This window comes from Macrosteles quadrilineatus, unplaced genomic scaffold, assembly GCF_028750875.1.
Source record: "Macrosteles quadrilineatus isolate MER2022 unplaced genomic scaffold, UCM_ALF_1.0 Scaffold_4__1_contigs__length_99947679, whole genome shotgun sequence".
NCBI lineage: Eukaryota > Metazoa > Arthropoda > Insecta > Hemiptera > Cicadellidae > Macrosteles > Macrosteles quadrilineatus.
The window spans coordinates 84,794,158-84,815,446 of record NW_026542597.1 but is presented as its reverse complement, the minus strand read 5'-3'; the positions used below and the strand labels follow the sequence as shown (position 1 = coordinate 84,815,446).

The following is a 21,289-nucleotide window of genomic DNA, read 5'->3' as shown; positions in this document are numbered from 1 at the left end:
CTTTCTAGTTCAAGAGAATTTTGTTATTAATCTTTTAATAAGTCTAAACTATTGAAAAATGAATAACCAACATATGTGATTAAATAGTTCGATTTCAGTGACACCTAGCGGTGACAAGCTGAACATCTACAAACCTGGAAGCTATGGTAGTGACACCTAGCGTTGTTTGGCGAAACTAACTTCTCAGTGGTTTACCAACGAACATTGTTGTTGTGTACTACTAAAAGTGGTAGCGTTGACTGAGGTGGCTGTGCTCAGTGTGCTGATACACTGATAGTGACTGTGAACTGTGACTGGTGTTCCAGGTGTTCTGCTGGCTGATCCAGTTTCAGTTTGTTACTTTGTTCTTTTGTTGACAGAGACAGACACAGACGACGACAGGACAGACAGTTTGTTTATCATATCACTGACAACACTGACAGACTTGCTGCAAATTTCTAAGTAATGTTTGACCCTTTGAATTAATTGAGCTGTTTGATTTATTAGTTGGATCATCATAGCCTAATATACTTCAATGTTTGGGGACTAAGCTATTATTATGTCCATGTCATGAAGAAATAATGTTCTAAAGTAACGTAACTTTTACCTAATGCAAAACGTGTACAGTGAGTTATATTTTGAAATTCAAAAACCATATTCTTACAATTTGCAAATTTTGTTGGAAAGTAACTTACAAGTTAATATACAGATTTATTTTTGTTTAAACTAAAAAGAGTGCGCCTGACAATGTCTGCAGTAAGTAATCTATTTACAAATTTAATAATTTGCTAATCTTTTGTTTCTTAGGCCTAGGACTATAGGCTTAGCCTAACGGTTAACCTAACCTAACTAACCAAACGATAACTTATAGCCTATAGAATAAAACAATCAAATAATAATTTATATTTTCATTCGTATGAGTGTAGGACTTAAAGTAGGTACCGTAGGCTAACTTAAGTTAAAAAGTTTAAGGGTAGGGCCTAGCCATGTTTCCCTTAAACTTAGGGATAGGGTGATTTTACGGTACTTTCCTGTTAAAGGGAACATTCATTATTATCGATGATTTTTCTCTCGATATATCGATATTTTTGTTTTCCGATCCATTACAAATTGACAACAACTAACTGATCTTGTTTAGGCTAAAATATTTAAGCTAACTTAACATAACCAACCAAACTTGCTGGACCATTTAAAAATTCCGTTTGGGTTTGATAATAGGAAAGGCAAGTTAAACACGGAATTTTTAAATGTTATAGCAAGTTTGGTTAGTTATGTTAGGTTATTTTTTTTAGAACAGTTTCATTTCATATTGTTTGTTGATACTGAACAATATTTATCGCGTAGTTGTCAGCTGATATGTTTCAATTTGTTAATATCGATATATCGAGAAAAAATCATCGATAATAATGAATGTTCCCTTTAACAGGAAAGTACCGATTTTACTTAAATAACTTCTTGATCAGCATTGTACGTGTTATTAAATTTACGGAAAGTAAATAAAAGAAACGTCTTATAACACTTAAAACATATATTTACGCTTATACTGTTACCGTACTCACAAGGCTTTTTAGCGAATAATTTCCCATATAGGGAATAAGCTATTACCGTAGTACTCATGGTAAGACCTGGACGCGGGACCGATTTTTTTTTTCGTTTTGAGGTCCCTAGAGGCCAAAAACACCATTCGTTCAAATTCATATATATATATTTATATGTTTATATATTTATATATATATATAGCCTATCTAATATATAAAATTCTCGTGTCACAGTGTTTGTCTGCAAACTCCTCCGGAACGACTTCACCGATCGTTATGAAATTTGGTGTGTAAATTCTGTAGGTATGCGAATCGGACGTAAACTATTTCCCGTTTCGAAATTCTTAAAAGGGCTCCGCCCCAGTGGCTCTGGAGTTTCCCATGTTAACCTTATGAGAAATGGAATTAATGAATCTTAACAGCTGTTTCAATTAAACAAGTTGGTTCTGTTCTATGATGTTCAATAGCATTAAAGTTACAAGGATTACCAACAGGGTGCAGCACTATTATTTCTTTTACATTTATGACAACAGCTAATTTGCAACCAAAAGGTGAGTGAGCGTAGTGAACGAACTTCAACCTGGAGGCGAGTTAGCGTAGCGAACGAGCTCCAACCCAAAGGTGAGTGAGCGTAGCGAACGAACTTCAACCTGGAGGCGAGTTAGCGTAGCGAACGAGCTAACCTGAAGGCAAGTGAGCCAGCGAACGAGCTCCAACCTAAAGGTGAGTGAGCGTAGCGAACGAGCAGAACCCAAAGGTGAGTGAGCGTAGCGAACGAACTTCAACCAAGACGTGATTGAGCGATGCGAACGAGATCATCTTGAAAATTAAACGTAACGGTACTTTCTTTCCATCGGTCTGTCTTAGGGGAAACCTATAACTTAGGCGATACGAAGTTCGCCGGGTCAGCTAGTATATATATATATATATATGTGTCCGTTAGCACGATAACTCGAGCAAAAATGATCCGATTTTGATGAAATTTGGTACAAACGTGTAAACCTACGTTTATTCGAACGAGTTTGCGATCCAGCTTGATCGGACCATGGGAACGGGGTTTTATGGGATAAAAATAGGTTTTTCCCATTTTTGACCCAAAAAACATAAAATTTAGCAATTTCTTTCCAAACAATTTTGTAGATCTTAAAAAAACAAATAATTTAGTATATTGAAGCGTTATTATGCGCCTAATGGTTACCTACGGAGAAAATTCCAAAAAAATTGTAAATTTAAAATTTGCTTGTTTATGAACATATTTTGATCAAATTTTGGAAAATGTTTACAAAAAAAAAAACTGTTTTACCCTCCCTGATGCAGCAAACCTAATTACTTGTTAAACTAATTCTATTTAAATAGGGAATAAATGTTATATTTTTAAGTAGTTCAGTGTTAATCCAATCAGTCAAATGGAAATTCGCTTAGTCTGCAGGTTTGCTGCGGCGGGGGTATTTGTATATTTACCGTCTTGTGAGTAACAGTATAAGCGTAAATATATGTTTTAAGTGTTATAAGACATTTCTTTTATTTACTTTCCGTTTACTTATTAGTCTCAGCCTAAGCTTTAAGTTAAAGTAGGCTCCAGCCAGATAAGTTATGAACAACAGGTCAATAACTTACAGAATGTTTATTAAGAACTTTCGTTTTCCAATACAAATTTGGAAGGTACTTTGGTATTACCCGGAGGCCACCCTTAAACAGTGCGCTGCGGTGGTTATATTAGGTTGGGTTATCATAAATGGAAAAACATAGGCCTACCTACTTTATTAAGACTTACTTACTGTCCAAATTTGATATTATTACAATTAGCGGCCTTTGAGTTCTGCCTCCTAGAAGGCAGCGATGTTGGCGAGGATTGAGTTGAATGCGTCGCCGCCTCTAGCTGCCACACCAACAGGCGGTTGAGAATAGGTAGCAAAATATAATGGTTACCTATGTTTAAACGACTTTTTAACTGTGATACCGGGACGTTAAATATAATCCATCGATATGACGTGGGCATCAATAACCCAATTCATAATGATATCAAGCTTCTGAACAACTACATTAGGGAGCTGGCTGTTCGATCAGTTAATTTGTATCTAATTGATCTTGACTTTTTAAAACGTCATCATTACAGTCGACATGGATTACACCTAAATCAAGGAGGGAAAAAGAGAGTAGCCCATATGATCTTAAATGTCATAAATCGTAGTATGGAAAAGAAAAAATGGGTTATCAATAACCATTTCACAATAAATGAAACGAATATGAAGAATCTAATTCACAAGTACGGGGCCGATGAGGAGGTTGCCTTTGCGCATAGTATTTCTGCAGACTTGAATTGCCGGCGCAATATGACAGCCGGAGTCGCCGTTGTTTTTAGGGAAAAGTACGGAAGACCTTTCAAATCAAATTACTTGAGCAGTCATTTAACCCTACAAAGATCACCAGGAAAAGCTGTAGTTTACTCCCTTGTGACCAAACCCCAGTACTTTGCAAAACCAAAGATAGAAGACTATAAGCTTGCCTTCAAGCAACTCGCTGAGGACTTCAAAAAAAGGGGATTAAAAAGATTGGTGTGTTCTCCGATTGGGACTGTACGAGATAAGATGGGAACTGACAAATTTGCCACTAGTATTTGTGAGTTTCAGCGGAGTACAGGAGCATCTGTAGAAATAGTGTCTCATTTTCAAAAATCTAACACTGTGATTAGAAATGGGAAGACACATGACGATTTCATCAAGAATTTGCGTGATGACATCTCCAATCAACTTCAGACTTTACAGATCACTGAAGAGATCTCGCCTGATGCTGTCTCTCAAAAGTGTCAGAGGAAGACATAGTCAAACTGTGTCCAGTCGCCTAGCTTCTCTTCAATGAGTGAATTTCCACCCTTATGTCCAACGACGTCAACACCAAATGACAACTGCAGAAGGAATTCCAGCTTGAAGAAAATGGTTCCTGATGGCCCAGAGTGCAGTGAAAGTGTAAAAGAAGTGGTCTCTGGTTTTTTATTGGAAGCTCCAGTGCAAGTGATGGCAACATGATTTGTAATGGCGACTCCCGCTCCCACTTTAAACCCAACAGTAATAATGATCTCAACAAAAACGTACAAACAGAAAAAAATTTAATAAAAATATTCCATCAAAATATTCAGCACTTACCTTCAAGGATCGAACCTTTATTAGTCACTATAAATGAATTAACTCCTCATATCGTAATCTTAACAGAACACGATATGAAGGAAAATGAAATTAACAGACTCAATATACAAGATTATGATGTAAACAATTTTTATTGTAGAAAAACATGTTTCAAGGGTGGCGTCGTTATGCTTTCCCTGAAGGGTTTGAAGTGGAAGCGGGTGGATGTTCCAAATTGGTTGTCTGGTAGTTTACTTCAAGATAAGCAATTCGAATTTTGTGCCTGTAGCTATATAATTAACGGATTTAAAATTTTGGCAATTGGAGTGTATAGGTCACCTAGCTCATAAAATTGTGAAATATTTTTAGATAGATTAAGCATGTTAATTTCCCACTTTTCCAAAAAGTTTGTTAATATAATTTTAGGAGGGGATATAAACATTAATGTTCTAAAAAATAACCCTAATCATAAATTACTAAAAAGAACACTAAAAGTTCATAAAATGAGGTATCTGGTCAATTTCCCAACTAGAGTTACTGAGGAATCTGAATCAGCAATTGATAACTTTATAATTAAAAACTGTCATGATTGCAAAGTGACTGTTGAGGGAATTGTAACTAGTCTATCAGATCATGATGGGCAATTGCTCCTTATAAAAAATAAAAACCTAAATAATACAAAAGAGGTTCAATCAACTATAAAACGTACAACTCGTAACTTTAATATTCAAAATTTGAATTTATTTAAAAACCTCTTGGAAAATGAGATTTGGGAGAGTGTTTACATGGCTCCTGTTGAAAGAAAATATGATGAATTTTATAGTACATTTAAGTATTTTTTTGACATTTCGTTTCCCAAAATTACTGTAACAGAAAAGAAACGCAAACAAAATTGGATCTCAGAAGACCTGAAAAATGAAAAAAAAGCACTACTACAATTGGCCTTAAAACTTCGTAGAAACAAAAATCCTGCCTTGAAATACGAGTTGAAACAAAACAAACTGAAATATAGGGCAAAACTAGTCAGAGCTAAAACAAATTATTTTGAAAATAGAATACAAAAATCAGCCAATATACAAAAAACAGTATGGCAGATTATAAATTCTGAAGTTGGGAAAGGAAAGGGAACAAGAAATAAAAATATTACTTTGAAAGAGGGAAATTGTAGCTTAAGTGATCCTAGAACTATTGCTAACATGTTCAACAAATATTTTACTAATGTTGATCAGGATGTCAGTGGCAACCAATGTGAGAGCAAGATTGAAAATCAAAGTCTTATTGAAAATGAGCAATGTATTAAAAGAGGTTTTGATTTAAAATTTATTGATGCGGGGGAGGTGGAAAAAGTAATTAACTCTTTAAAAAACAAACATTCTGTTGGACACGATGATGTCCCTATTAAAGTTATAAAGCATGCCAAAAAATGTCTGAGCCATATTTTAAGTCATTTAATAAATTCATCTTTTGTATCAGGAATTTTTCCAAATCAATTTAAAAAATCTAAAATAATACCAATTTATAAGAAAGACGACCTAGAAACTGTGTCAAATTACCGTCCTATTTCTCTCCTACCAGTAATATCAAAAATTTATGAAAAAATTGTTAACAGTCAGTTATTAAATTATTTAGAAGAATTTAAACTATTAAACAATACTCAGCATGGATTTAGGCCTGGAAAATCTGTAATTACAGCAGCAGTGTCATTCATAGAATCTATAATTGAATCGGTTGATAAAGGGGAGTTCACAATTGGAATTTTCATGGACCTAACTAAGGCATTTGATAGTGTCAACCACACCCAACTGATAGATAAATTACTCATTTTAGGGGTTACAAAAAAATCAATAAAATGGTTTCAGTCATACCTAAATAATCGTTGTCAGTTTGTAGAAATCACACATAATCATGATAACAGAATTACGACATTTTCTTCTGAAACTGAAAGGGTTAAATGTGGGGTACCCCAGGGGTCAATCCTTGGCCCCCTGTTGTTTTTATGTTATATAAATGATGCTGGTGGTGCACTCTCATGTTTGCCTCAGAACAATCTTTGTTTTTATGCGGATGATACAAATCTCAAAGTATCGGCTGAGTCAGTTCAACAAGTTGAAATTTTGAGTTTTGTTGAATTGGCAAACATTGGAAACTTTCTAGAGCAAAACAAATTGAAGCTTAATCCCAAAAAAACTAATTTTTTAACTTTTAAAACAAATCAAAACAAAAAGTTAATTAAACCAAATATCATGTATAATGCAGAAGAAATTGAACATAAACAAAGTACACAGTTTCTAGGTCTAATTGTGGACAAAAATTTAAACTGGGATGAACATGTTGATAAACTCCTTTCAAAATTATGTTCAGGACTATATTCACTCTCTAGAATGTCTTATTTTTGTAACCATAAAACATTAAAAAACATATATTATGCTAATGTCCATTCGCATTTATCCTATGGTTTGTGCCTTTATGGTTCAACTACAATAGCAAATTTGGATAGGATACTTAAACTTCAAAAAATAGCAATAAGAATAATTTTGAAATTAGAACACAACGAAACAACCAAAAACAAATTCAAAGAACTGAAAATTTTAACGGTATATGGCCAATTCATTTACGACACAATTATTCTAGCAAAAAACTCCTTGAGCACCTCTGAGACAAATTATCACCCATACAACACTCGGCATAAAAAATTCCTTATTTCAAGTAAACACAAATTAAAATTCTATGAAAAAAAACCATCCTATATAGGATTAAAATTTTTTAAGCATCTTCCTAATGAAATCAGAAATGAACAAAGCAGGAAGAATTTCATGAAAAAACTAAAACTTTATTTAGTAGAGAAAGCGTTATATTCCCTGGAAGAGTATTTTTCCACCTCCCTTCTTAGCGTTAGTAATTAATTCAGTTTTTATTATTTTCATTTCCTGGTTCTTGGTTTTTAATGTACATAATGATCCAAGATATGCAAATTTGTAAATTATTAATTTAAGATAGATTTAAGTTTGTTGACGCCATTCAATGTACAAAACTGTACTTTATGAATAAAGCATATTTGATTTGATTTGATTTGAATCTTCGGGATTGTATAAAAAAAATCATGCGATATAAAACGGGATTTTTCACCATTTAACCCTAGAGCTGGCACTAGTGTAATGCTCTACTGGCATACTGACATCACTATCGTAGTAACCTGAGCGCTCAAAGTTTGTTCGCGGGCGGAATTTTACCCCTGCGGATTTGGAAGTCTAATGAAAATAGACATAGCGTGATTAATTAGGTTAGCAATAAAAACCGTAATTTTACCCCCTGTCCATATAACTAGCGTTTAGACAACTGAAGATGTACGGGCTGGATTTTTACCCCCCGTAATTTTACCCACTGGAATTTTACCCCCGGATTTTTACCCCCTGGCCGGATATAGAAATTATTAAGAATGATTAATTTTTCTATTTGTATTTTTATTTAATTGTAAACATTTTATTATTAAGTAGCCTATCTTTATTTTTTTTATTTTGTAATCTCAACTAGGCATAAATAAACAGAATTCGCTGTTTAATTTTGATGTTTGGGATTTGCGTTTGGGGCCAACTGTTGATTAATAAGTATGTAAAATAAACTGAGTAGCTCATTTAAATGATAATTGGGTGAACTTTTCTTCGTAGAGAATAGCCTTTAGCCCTTTCCGGTCAAAAAGTAATAAAAGTCTAGGCTATGAGGCATATTTTGTTTTGTTAAAATACAAACGAAAAACATTGTTTTACCACGGTTGTATAATAAATCGTTAAAGAAATCTTTGAATCAATTACTATTCTGATGTTTGTTTATACGTCATCTTTAACAGTTGGCTTCAAAGATCTAATCCTGATGTACCGGTACTTGAATCTCAAAATTAAAATTGAAAACCTGTTCGATTTATCTGATGTTACAAATAAATTAATATAAATTAAGGCTACTTAATAATAAAATGTTTACTATTAAATTAAAACTGAATGAAGATAATTAACCATTCTCACTAATTTATATATCTGGCCAGGGGGTAAAAATCCGAGCCGTACATTTTGAGCTGACCTCATGAAGGGGGTAAAATTCCGCCCTTTACACTCTAGGTTTTTATAATTTGATGTGTTCTGATTAAATTCACAACCGTGAAAATATACGTTTAATTCAGCGTTTAATCCATCGAACTGATGTCGCAAAACCCAAAAGTTTGCGGCCGGAATTTTACCCCCTGGTTTGTGACGTCACGTTCGCAAAGGGGATAAAAATCCGCTACTCTGAAACACTGGTCCCAAGCTGTCGCAAAGAGATCGTCGGCATCGCCTCCTATGATTGGGGCAATATTCACCCGAGCATGTGAAGATCTTGATATCCCTCTTTCCTCCCCTGTCGCAAAGACATCATCACCACCTCCTGAGATCGTGAAAATATGATGACATCCTTCCACAATATAGAACACATCAGTAGTTGGCCTAGGAAATTACCCTTACTGTTCTTCCTCATTATTACCATTGACTTCCCATGTGATAAAAGTTTGAAGCCAAGAAAATAGATGAAGTTCAGGACTATCTCGCCAGAGTTTACTAGTGTATTGGGTTAAATAATAATTTAAATCAATGCAATATCATAGCAAACAGCTGATTGATTTATCGCTTAACACAGAATATTGTCTCTAGTGACCATCTCAACAGATTGCACCACTTTTTTTGGCTTCAAATGTTTACATTAGGCCTACTTGGGAAGTCTATTTTCTGTTATAGTCAATATTATTACCGTCTTCTCTTCTTCATATATGCAGCCAGGGCTGGATGTACAATGTAAAACATTTAAAAATAAAACTTCATCAATAACAAACATATATTTACAACTTAAGCTTTAGTTAACTTCTGAGTAATTACATAATAATTTCCATATCCATTGGATGCTACCCACTAGCTTAATGTTACTTTCAGGTAGCCTACTAACTAGCTGCTAATGGTTAGTAAAAGAGTACCGTTTGCAATTTGCTATAGAGAGATGGAGCGCTAAATACATGGGATCAATCCCGCCTCTCTAATAACAGGCGTTGATCTAAATTAAGAGGCTAGCCAAACACTTTTTAATTCATATACTAACATCAAGTTGGGGATAAATAACTTTAAACTATTACTATAGGTTATCTCATAATAATTTTTTATCTGTAACTGATGTGAATATTGTACCATTATGCAGAAAAGCAACAAAAGCAGTCTTACATTGTGCGAGGAGATTGAAAATGTCCGAGTTGTGATTCGTGTGAGGCCTCTAAGCAGAGACGAATTAGAGAATGGATTCAACAGTGTTATATCAGTAAACCCTGTCACTGGAACAATAGCCGTAACTAATCCGCAAGCTCCTCCACAAGAACCTCCTAAAACCTTTACGTTTGATATTGTTTTTGACACAGATTCAAAGCAGGTAAGCAGAATATGAATTCTATTTAAGGTGATTGAGAAAAGGCATTTTTTGTTTTTAAGGATAACTTACACACAAAAAATTAAGCCTACTTAGGGGAATAAAGGTACTGGTACTATAAGATCATTATCAACATGCAAATTAATTGAGTTTTAAAAATTACCCGTTATGAGGGGATGGCCTCAGAGTCCAGGCACATAAACTGAAGCCTATTATTGTGTATTAGCCTATATCAATGACACCTCCAATTGTCAGGGTATTTTGCGGTGATCTAGCCAAACTGCTAACCCGCTGGCACTTAATTGGTTCGTAAAATCCCAACTGGGAGCACTAGTCTCGCACATCCTTATATTTGTACTCATCCCAATTGAACAACAGGGACTTGATAGCGATAGTTCAGTTGTCTAAAAGGCGTTGCATTGATAAGTGTTTATCGCTGAGCTTTCTTCTTGCTCTGTTATGATTCCCTTACAAGTGAAATCCATAAGCCTACATGTGTGGCTTAGCCAGTTGGAGGGGTTTAACATCTAATCATAATTTTCATTTTCCATGTTAGGCTACTTTTCCTCTTCCTTGACTAGTAGATTGCTAAGGAAGCTTAGTAATACAAAGGTTACAAGAGCAATAACTACTCAATAAAAGTTTTTCCTGAAAATAAGCCCTGTTGAATTAGACCTAAATTGATTCTTATTACCTATTTCAATTACAGTAGACTCTCGCTCATCCGGACTAATGTGGCGGACGTCCGGTCCGGATTACGAAAAATCCGGACTATCGAGAGTCGAGCAAATACATAGTACTGTATATAGCCGTTTTTTCAATTTAGTTCCAGGTCCACAGTAATGATAGCCGGGCATATGCACTTCCACCAGTAATGATCTTTACGGCCGAATTTTTTTTCCAGGTCCACAGTAATGATAGCCCGGGCATATGCACTTCCACCGGTAATACTGTAATTGTTCCGGCCGAATTTTATTCCAGGTCCACAGTAATGATAGCCCGGGCATATGCACTTCCACCAGTATAATTTTTTCGTCCGAATTTTGATCCAGGTCCACAGTAATAATAGCCCGGGCATATGCACTTCCACCAGTAATTATTTTTACCGCTGTGTTATCAGATTTTTTTCATTATTCAAGGTAGTCTCGGTCCTGTTTCGCTCTGATAATCAGACTTCTACTGTACTGTGCCGCTAAAAAAAAATCACGATTGCCGATCCGGACTACCGGGAGTCCGGACAAGGCTGATCCGGATGAGCAAGAGTCTACTGTACAAAGCTAAATAATTTTATGTTAAGAAGATTTGTTTATGTTAAGACCATTACAGTTACTTTGTATTTTCAGTTAGATGTGTACAATGAAACAGCTCGGCCCATTGTGGACAAAGTGCTCGCCGGTTACAACGGGACGATACTTGCTTACGGACAGACCGGCACGGGCAAAACATTCACCATGGAGGGCGTACGGTCCGAACCTGAACTCAAGGGGATCATCCCTAACTCGTTTGCCCACATATTCGGGCACATTGCCAAAGCGAATGAAGATACCAAGTGAGTTAAACTTTGGTATATATTTACGAGACAAAATCACCCTGAACGCACTTCAGGTTAAGTGTAAGAATGGGCTTTGTATCCCTTTGTTTGCCTGAAAAAATAAAGAATTTTTTATTTAATTTAATTTTACTTACTTGAGTGTGGTGTTACCTAAACTTTAAATAGTACATTTTGGTGGTGAATACTTTGTTCAAAAAGTTACACAGTTGGTACACTCTTAATACTATCCTCCAGTATTTTTTTTTATGGTTGTGTGTACAAGACTGCCTAATAATAGAAAGAGTTGGCTGTTATGTAACAGCCCTAAATAAAAAATATATTTACATGGTTATGTTATGAAACAGAATGAAATGAATGCACATGTTGTGTGATAGGCCTATCAATATTAAATCAAAATGTTTGTCTCGAATTTAGCCTATTTATTGATGAACGTGTTATGTTTATGTCACTTGTGTTTTTGCAACCTTGCCGTATTTGCAGCAAAACATGCAGGTCTACTTATAGCTAAAGACATTAGATTTCTTGACTGAGGTAAATAAGTACCATCATGTTAGTAATATATGAGTTCAATTATATCCTGAAGCTTTTTACCGACATGACTAATGTCTCTTTTCCTTGGCCAAATATATAATTTACCTTTTATTTTAATGTTTTATCAAAGCTGATTTTAATGCCTTCGTGACTTGATAGGGCTTGATTATGATTATTAGAAAAGTTGTTTACATAATCTTTTAGGCCAACTTTAATCCAGATAATTTAAAGAGAAGTCCCAACCAATATTGCTGTACTGAAATTCTTAACTCAATGTTTTAATCATTGATGATTCAGGTTCCTGGTGCGAGTGTCTTACTTTGAGATTTACAACGAGGAGATTCGTGACTTGTTGACCAAGAGCTCAGCTAAGCTGGAGGTGAAGGAGAGGCCAGACGTGGGAGTGTTTGTCAAAGACTTGTCCACCTACATTGTCAACAACGCTGACGACATGGACCGCATAATGACGCTCGGCAACAAAAACAGTAAGTCATATTTGTGACTTTTAAACTGTTAGTTCAACTGAGTTTGAGGTGCAGGCAGTTGGGACTAAGGGTACTAGCCACTCTAGGCTAAATTAATACAAGTAGTCCCCACCCTTAAGGGGACTTCCCTGTGGTCACGTAAAACTTACAATCCAAAAATTTAGAAAAATTACGTAAATCTTTGTTGAAAATAGCCTATAGTATTTGACAATTTCATAATTATTTGGCCCACACTAATACCACATTTTTAAATAGCTTCTATGCCGATATTGAAAAAAAATAAACATAACCCTAACTGGAATCATCCAGCTCCTTTGGAACAATTTTGTCCTTCAACAATCTCATAAACTAACCTACTGATAAAATATATTGACTTGAGCAGTAGCCTTCAGCACAATTTTTGTTCAAGTCTATTAGCACAACATTAGAAAATACTTTTTACATTTGCAAGCCCTCTATTATTGTAAGGATCAATTGGGGTCCTATCCTTCTCAGCAACAGTGGCGGATCCGGGGGGGGGGGGGGGCAAATGGGGGACCCCCCCCCCCTCGGGCATACATATACATATAATTTTTACTGCATGTAATACAGTAGTGCATACAAATTGCGTAAAATAATTTGTTACACCAACTTTGGACAAATAAATGGTAAAAAACTGCCATTTTGGAGACTTAGTTTACACAATTTTTTTATTGAATACCCCCGAACCCCCAGACCCCCTGGTTCGCCCCCCCCCCTACCGTGTGGCTGTTCTAGATCCGCCACTGCTCAGCAATGTGGCCCATGTAGACAGGCAAATGCAACATTAAAAGGGCAAAATAGATGCAACGTTAGAGGCCAACCTCTAAAAAAATAAAATTATATTTATTTGTTCTTCTTATTGTTGAACAAATAAGGGAAACAAACAATAGACATATTGCATCTGTACGCAAAATATTTTTCTCCTGTGAATTGTTACATCAGGAAAAAATGTTTGGAAAGATTGTACTACTGATGTGTTACAGGGGTGGTGGCTGCGACGGCGATGAACGTAGAAAGTTCTCGATCACACGCAATATTCTCCATCACTGTAGAGACCAGTGTTGTTCGAGAAGACAAGCAACAACATGTCAAGATGGGGAGACTTCACCTGGTCGATCTGGCTGTGAGTAAAATAGTACTTCTATACGCTTTGCTACATTATAAGCTTGGAATGATGAAACAAATCTTAAAAGATGCTACAGGAAGATGCTTTTATCACTAATTATCATAGAAAATATAATAATAAATACGGTAATACAAGTTGTACTGGTAGTTTTGTTTGGACGCTAGGTTCTAGCCAGGAACCAGATAGTTCCGCATTTTCACATGGATAATGTCCATTGGTGGGATTTGAACCCAGGACTTCGGACTCTGAAGCCCCGAGCTCCCGGATAATATCCATTGGGGGGATTTGAACCCAGGACCTCAGACTCTGAAGCCCTGAGTCCGACCACTAGACCAGCTTGCTCTCCCATACTGATAGTGTTGATGCATTTACACATGTTGATGGTGTGACTCATTGCAGGGTTCTGAGAGACAGAGCAAGACAGGGGCAACAGGTCAAAGGTTAGCTGAAGCCACCAAGATCAACCTTTCACTGTCTACACTGGGCAACGTTATCTCCGCCCTGGTGGACGGCAAGTGTACCCACATACCTTACAGGAACTCCAAACTGACCAGGATCCTCCAGGACTCGCTGGGTGGCAACTCCAAAACAGTCATGGTACGTACAAGTAGAATGAAAACTTTTGAAAGTTTGATGCTCATTGTCATAATTAGTGATTTGAACTTTGTTTCACACGTGTGTATATTCTCAAAACAAATAATATTGAAGAGCTTATGTATAGGCTAGTAATTAGGTTACACAGATGAAAACACATACAAAATGTTACTTATCAAATTATGTTTGTAATCGGTGATTCATCGATAGTCAATGAAGTAAGCAGCTGCAGTAAGGTCAATCCACCCATGGATAATTAATTGGGAGCCTACTGTAAATATTTTGATAAAGGCAAATTACCTCACTGATTATTGAGGTTTTCCATCAATTATGGTTCAAAATAGAAAAATTCAAAGTCAGGTTGTTGGTGGTCAAATTTAGATCAGTAACTATGCTTAGAGATGTTTTGTTTTTTATGATACAGGTGGCAGCAGTGGGGCCGGCCAACTACAACTACGATGAGACCATCAGCACACTCAGGTACGCCAACCGCGCCAAGAACATCTGCAACAGAGCTCGTATAAACGAGGACCCCAAGGACGCATTGCTGAGGCAACTGCAGCTGGAAATAGAGGTGCTGAGGCAGCAACTAGAGGACGGGGTGGCTCCGGCTGGTGAGACACACTTTTTTATCTCTCACATTCACTTCGTAGGACATTAGGCTCTGGGGCAGAATTGTTTTACACATAACTTATTGCTAGAAGCAACTGGTTACAGCTCTTTCATGGAGCCATTACGAGGTTGTTTAAATTATGTTTTCTCTTTTCAAATTAAGATTTTCACATTTTATACACTTTAAAGTAAACATTTAAGATTGACAAACACATAAACTTGATACATATACGGTAACTCAGTTAGGATAACAGACAATGCTAACCGAGTGGAATTTGAGTGCAGAAGTTTTTAGGGTTACTTTTGAGTTCTTGTATTCTACATTGAGCTATTCGCTGGATGATTATCTAAGTGAAGATTAATTCATATTCCACAGTCCACATTGTTATGCTACTTTGTTAAGGGACAGTAGCCTTGTTCAAGATAAGGCGTTCAATCAAAGTAAAGTGTCGGGAAATATTTTCGATGGCCTGCTCGGATGTAAGGTAAATACTACCCAATTTAATCAAGGTAAAACCAATAAAATGTTATTAGTTTTCTAAGCTTACAAAATTAAATAATTATCCTAAGAGATTCAAGAGGGCTTTTAGAGCTCTGAGCCTTAAATTAAATTTTATGTTCAGAGTCAGTAATTTGAAGCTGTGGACCAGCTTTTGAATCAACCCCTGGATTTTTATTGGCACCTTTTGAGTTCGTCAGGGATGAAATTTGAGAGAGGCTTGTTCTAGGAGTAGGCCAAGCCTGTCAAGTGAATATCTTTTAATTCCTTCCCCTGGAATTTACGTCATACTGCAACTTTACAGAAGGCAGTGGCTCGGATGGTGAGGGTGAGGACAGTGAAGGTGACAGACTACACAGGGTAGAGCCACTTACCATGGATGCCTTGGAGGGGGTGCAGGAAGGGGGAGGTGACGAATCTAGTCACCCGGACACTCCTGTGGCAGCGTAAGTACTGGAACTTTTGAAAAAAAGTAGGGATGGGTCGGTTTTATAGTCTGTTGTCGATTTTGTCAGGTTTTAAAATGTTTCCTTTTACTGAAGAAAAAATCAATTTAGTGTCTTAAAAATTGGATATGCAAGCTGATTTGTGTGATATTAAGTTAACATAGAAGTTTCTGTTGGAAAGCAGCACCTGGTGTATTTGTATCATGGTGAATGACACATTATTCATGCATTGTCCGAAAGCCATCTATTTACTATCTTTCTCCACGTGTTTTGTCCTAATCAACCCCTGCTATCCCTGGTTCATCCCAATGGTATGATTGTACTCTTCAGTCATCTGCCTCAACCTTATTTACATACCCACTCCTCTTCTTAACCCCAAAGCTCTAAATTTCCAGCTTTAATTCTCCAGAAGTTGTGATTTACTGCTAGCCTAAACTAAGATACCTCCTACAGTGTCCAAACCCACTGTGACTTTCCCTGCCACCTCAACCTGAAACACCTTGACTGTGTCCAAACCTCTAAATGATATTTCTTTAATTCTCACCTCACCAACCTGTCGAAGCATCATATCTCCCACTGACTACCACAACAACAGGTGAACACATACTGATCATCTCATAGACTAAATATACATGGTTGAAACAGGTCAGAAGTCAATGTCCTGAAAGAAAAGCTGGAAAACCTTCAGAAGAAGATACTGGTCGGAGGAGAAAATCTACTAGAGAAGGCTGAAGAACAGGAGAAGCTATTGGAAGCATCAGCTCAAGAACTGGAGCAGAGGATGAGTAGGGAGGAACAATTGCAAAGGGAGCTGGAGAGAAAAGAGGTAGGCACATACAAATTCATGCGGTAATTTTTAATGGATTTACATGGATACAAAAATAGCTCAATTCTGCCTGTACTAAACATTACTTTACCTGTCCCAAATCAAAAAGTTTCCCTTAAGCTCATGAGGAACGCTAATGTCTGTAAGCTGAGTGAATCATCTCAATACGAAATACTTTTATAAACACACACAAATTGGACAATTCAATGTCTAACTAGACGTTACAAATTAGTAATATTACTTTTTCCAGGCTGAACGGATCAACATAGAAGAGAGGTACTCATCACTGCAGGAAGAGGCTGCCGGTCTGACTAGGAAGCTGAAGAAGGTGACAGCTCTGCTGATGTCTGCCAAGGAGGAACTGAAGGACGTGACTGGAGAAAACCAGCGAGAAATGGAGGGACTGTTGGACAATGTTAGACAACTTACCAAAGAACTGGCTTTACAGGAGACCATAGAGAAGGTGTTCATACCCGACCAATACAGGGTGAGTCGAATAAATAAGAAATACATCTGGAAATATAAGGAACTGGTGTTTTATGAGTTGCATGTGGATCAGGCGTTTTCACAGCTAAAACAATTGCTTCTAGCACTCTATGGGGAACCCTATGTTGAGTGTGTTTAACAGTGCTGAGACAAATTCCTCCTCCCTACACATGTAGTTGAATTGCCGTAAACGTTTCATCATTGCAGTTGGCTCTCACTCATTCAGACTATGTGCTTGAAGTTAATTTTTGCCGATACTAAGTGTAATAAGTATGCCAATATGTTTTAAGAAAAAAATTCTGACATTTTACTATTACAATTAGTATATATAACAAAGTTTTCACAAAGGTTCAGAATATGAAATCTAATCCCTTCCTTAGATGAGAAAGCACCTAGAACATTACAAGATTAGTACCGGTATACAAAAATATAGCTAAATCTTGAGAATCACAAATAAATCCACACATAGAACTTTATAGTTGTCAAAGATAAAACACAAAAGACCTTAAATAAAGAAATAGTACAGAAATAACAACAAAATTAGAGAACTTATGAACAAGGAGAGGGCTCTAGCGAGACTGAGCACGTTAGAGCACCATCTTGTGACATTATTCACTTACAGTATAATAATATCCGCATTAATTTCTTGAAACAATTTCTTAAGTCATACACATTTAGCTATTTATTGTATTTTACTAAAATAAAAGTTTTTTGTCCCTAATAGTCAAATTATTTTATTAAAACTGGAAAGGCATTGTTTCAACTGTTACAAATCGTCTTCCACCAGCATCTAAATACTATTTGGAAACTAAATTAGATTTTAATTGTTCATTGTTTAACGAGTTAAAAACAGTAATTGTATTGCAGGAGATGATTGAGCGACACGCACACTGGAATGAAGACATCGGAGAGTGGCAACTCAAGTGTGTGGCGTACACAGGCAACAACATGCGCAAGACACTCGGCCCACTCAGTCCCAAGGATAAGAAGGAGGTTTGTATTTGTAAGGTGTTGGATCAGTCATTTTACTCAGTATAGTGATGGACTACGAATTCAAAGCAGAGATGTCGTGGGTTTGCGTCCTGGTTCTAAATTTTAGCCTTCTTTAAATTAAATTTTAAATGTCCTTAAAATTTGTTGTTGAGCGCGTTGTTGCGTTTCCTTTGCAAAGGTGTTCTTATTCAATTAATTCTTTACATTTAAATACTGCTTTCATTTTTTTATAATTTTTGTTTTGACATCACAAATGATGAAAAGTTTTGTTAACCCCCCAGTGTCTATAGTTTTGGTCTTAATGTTCACCCATTTATTGCGCAATCGCAGGGTTTCATTAAAATGTATCTTAGAAACTTAAAAACAATGTAAAGTATACTGTTTTATATATAATTTTGTTTGGAAAATGATGGGCTTCAATGTACATATAAAACATTACAAAAAAAATGTTCAACAATTTTTGTGGGGTTAACATTTCTAAAAAATTATAAAATAAATGAAAAAAATGTATGTTTCCACTCAATAAATTGTTATAATTTATAGGTCTACAAATATTTTAAAATAGCCCTTTGTTCGGAATTTTATGAGGATTCCAAAAATATAATAATATTAAGAAGTAGGTTTGCAAATAAATAAGTTATGGGCAAAAAACAGATTTCGGTACATAGCGTTTAGCTAAGAATGCATAGCCTAACCATAGCTAGGAATCTGGCTGATAATTTACATGAATATCACTACCAACTTCTTCAGCATCATCAACCAGCCCTTCAAAATCACTTAAATCTTTTTATAATGCACCACGTATATCACTACTTTTAATTTTTAACACTAAAACAATGATAAACTTAATAAAACACATCAGTCATCGGTGTGAGGTTAACCAAGCTGTTTACAAATACGCACGTCAGCTGTCTGCTACAATATTTTAGGAACTAAAATGAAAAGCGTCTAGAAACAGACATCAGGAGAAAGCTCTGAATCTGCTGAAAAAAAAAACGATACCTAACTCGATCCAGTTCAAACCGATTCAGTCAGTCCTAGAGCCGTCGCCGTAAACAGTGTTTGTGAGTCGCAATACACCACGGCGGGTGTTTTATGAGTCGCTTTTACGACGCTTAACATTTGGAGGGTTAATTGTAAGCAGTGCGAGACATGTTTTTTCTACTTTAAACATAGCCAAAACAAGTCATTCCAAAATCATTTTTAAAATAACACAAGACTTAAAAATTGTTTCTTGATACTTAAGTAGAAAGACTAATGTTTTAGACTGATAAAATTTGTATTTTTCAAAGTTGAACTAAATCCTAATTGATATCACCATGTTTCATATGCATAAAGAGTTATTTTTAATAAGGTAGGCCTAATTAATATTTGTTTTTATCCACATTCTTTATTGGTGCTTTATTAATAAAATCAGTAGGTATTTAACAATGTTACAAAATCAGGTTACAACGTTGAACGTGCATATCCCGTAATGTATGAGAAGGGAAATCCTGATCTCGTCTCAAAAGTTTATGAGAAGTAAAAAATTCGGTCTCGTATCGCCTCAAACTAAAAATCCAATCTCGTCCATCCCTAGTCGGGACAAAGCTGGCTTAGTAAGGGTCTATACTAAGGGGCAAACCCTATGTAATACCCTGCAGTACTAAGACAAATTCCCATTCTTTACACATGATGTAATACAAATGTTTTAGCTATCAAATGTTTTTTTACATGTGTACATGGTCAAAACATCACTTGTAATAAGTCATTGTTACATTAATGACTTGCATTTTGTGCAGATCCCAGTTCCAGACTTGTCCAAGGTGTATTTATCTTACAACAATGAGAGGTTGACTACAGCTGCAAAGACTAGAGCAAAATCATCAAGGGCAACAGCTGATCACTAACGAAAAACAGCTGATCACTAACAAAAACAGCTGATAACTGACAATGTTCTAGTCCAAATAGTTACATTCCAGTCTTAAGGCTGATTAAAAGAAATGATTTGATTTATTCCATAATATTTACAAAATGTATTTTGTAGTTGAAGAATTCTCACGTTTGTGTAACGCTTCACTGTTTACCATTAAGTATTGCCAAAGTTGAGTTTTTTTTGTTAATTAGTCAATAAGAAATTCTTATTTGTTATCATTCAATGGTGCTTTATTTTGTTGTTGAACAATTGGTTTGTTTATTTTCAACAATTTTGTAGCAATATGTTTTATTACGGGATAACTACTACCTTAGTGTACTGATATTATGATTAATTTAATTATTATTTTTTTATTAATTAGTTATTAGTTTTACTCTTAGTAAACACGTAACATTCTAATCTACCATTCCTACTTTATTACTTGTGTAGGTAAATATGTTTTGACTTTTGGCTAATAATTCTCTGTTGATGCATAGTATGTACACCTACGATGTTTAATTCTAAACTTTCAGTTCTATTTTTGATGGTTTCTTAACCTTTTTATATCTTCTTTTTATTTCATTTTACTGAAATCCAGGATTATGTTTCTATAAGGCTATTCTGCCTTCAGGTATCAAATGATTTTCCTCCTATTTTAAATTGGTTTGAATTTAGGAAATTTCCATTCCTTAAATACTTTTATAAAAACCAATTATGCCCACTTTCAATTTCATGTATTTTTTATGGTTCTGTTTAAATTGTACTAAGCAGCATCAGTATTTTGTGCTCTTATACTCCATTCACAAAAAAATAGCCAGTTTGAGGGGAAGTCCCCCCACTCCTATTTTTGCTTAATACAATAATATTGCAGCTGATTGATGTTTTTTGCAAACCTCAGCTGTTGGGCTATTATTTTAAAGGTAGGATCAAGTGGAGGGGATAGATTTTCTCCATTAAATCCGCCTAAATTTTGTGAAAAGAGAATAATAAAAATATTATTGACTGATTTATATTGTGTTGTTTGCAAAGAAATTTGTTGTATTATGGTGCATTTAGTTACACATTTTGTTGATTACATATTATTTATATCTCTGTGATAAGTTATTTCTATTGTTTTTATATATTACCAATTTGTTTGGTAAATAAACCATT

General features: G+C 35.6%; 1 protein-coding gene across 1 annotated transcript; it reads left to right on the top strand.

Annotated features, from left to right (window-relative positions):
* The first annotated feature begins 304 nt into the window (after positions 1 to 304).
* On the top strand, positions 305 to 21,289 carry LOC128993462 (kinesin-like protein KIF3A). The gene is made up of 12 exons (XM_054417373.1): positions 305 to 735; positions 9,851 to 10,075; positions 11,416 to 11,621; positions 12,453 to 12,640; positions 13,645 to 13,784; positions 14,187 to 14,384; positions 14,806 to 14,995; positions 15,797 to 15,938; positions 16,584 to 16,764; positions 17,015 to 17,251; positions 18,118 to 18,243; positions 20,025 to 21,289. The coding sequence occupies exons 1-12, from the start codon at positions 727 to 729 to the stop codon at positions 20,130 to 20,132; spliced, it is 1,950 nt and encodes a 649-aa protein (XP_054273348.1). The 5' UTR covers positions 305 to 726; the 3' UTR covers positions 20,133 to 21,289.

Coding starts and splice junctions, on each gene's coding strand:
- LOC128993462 (XM_054417373.1), top strand. Junction 11,622..12,452: donor AAAGCGAATGAAGATACCAA/GTGAGTTAAACT, acceptor TTGATGATTCAG/GTTCCTGGTGCGAGTGTCTT. Junction 15,939..16,583: donor CCGGACACTCCTGTGGCAGC/GTAAGTACTGGA, acceptor TGGTTGAAACAG/GTCAGAAGTCAATGTCCTGA.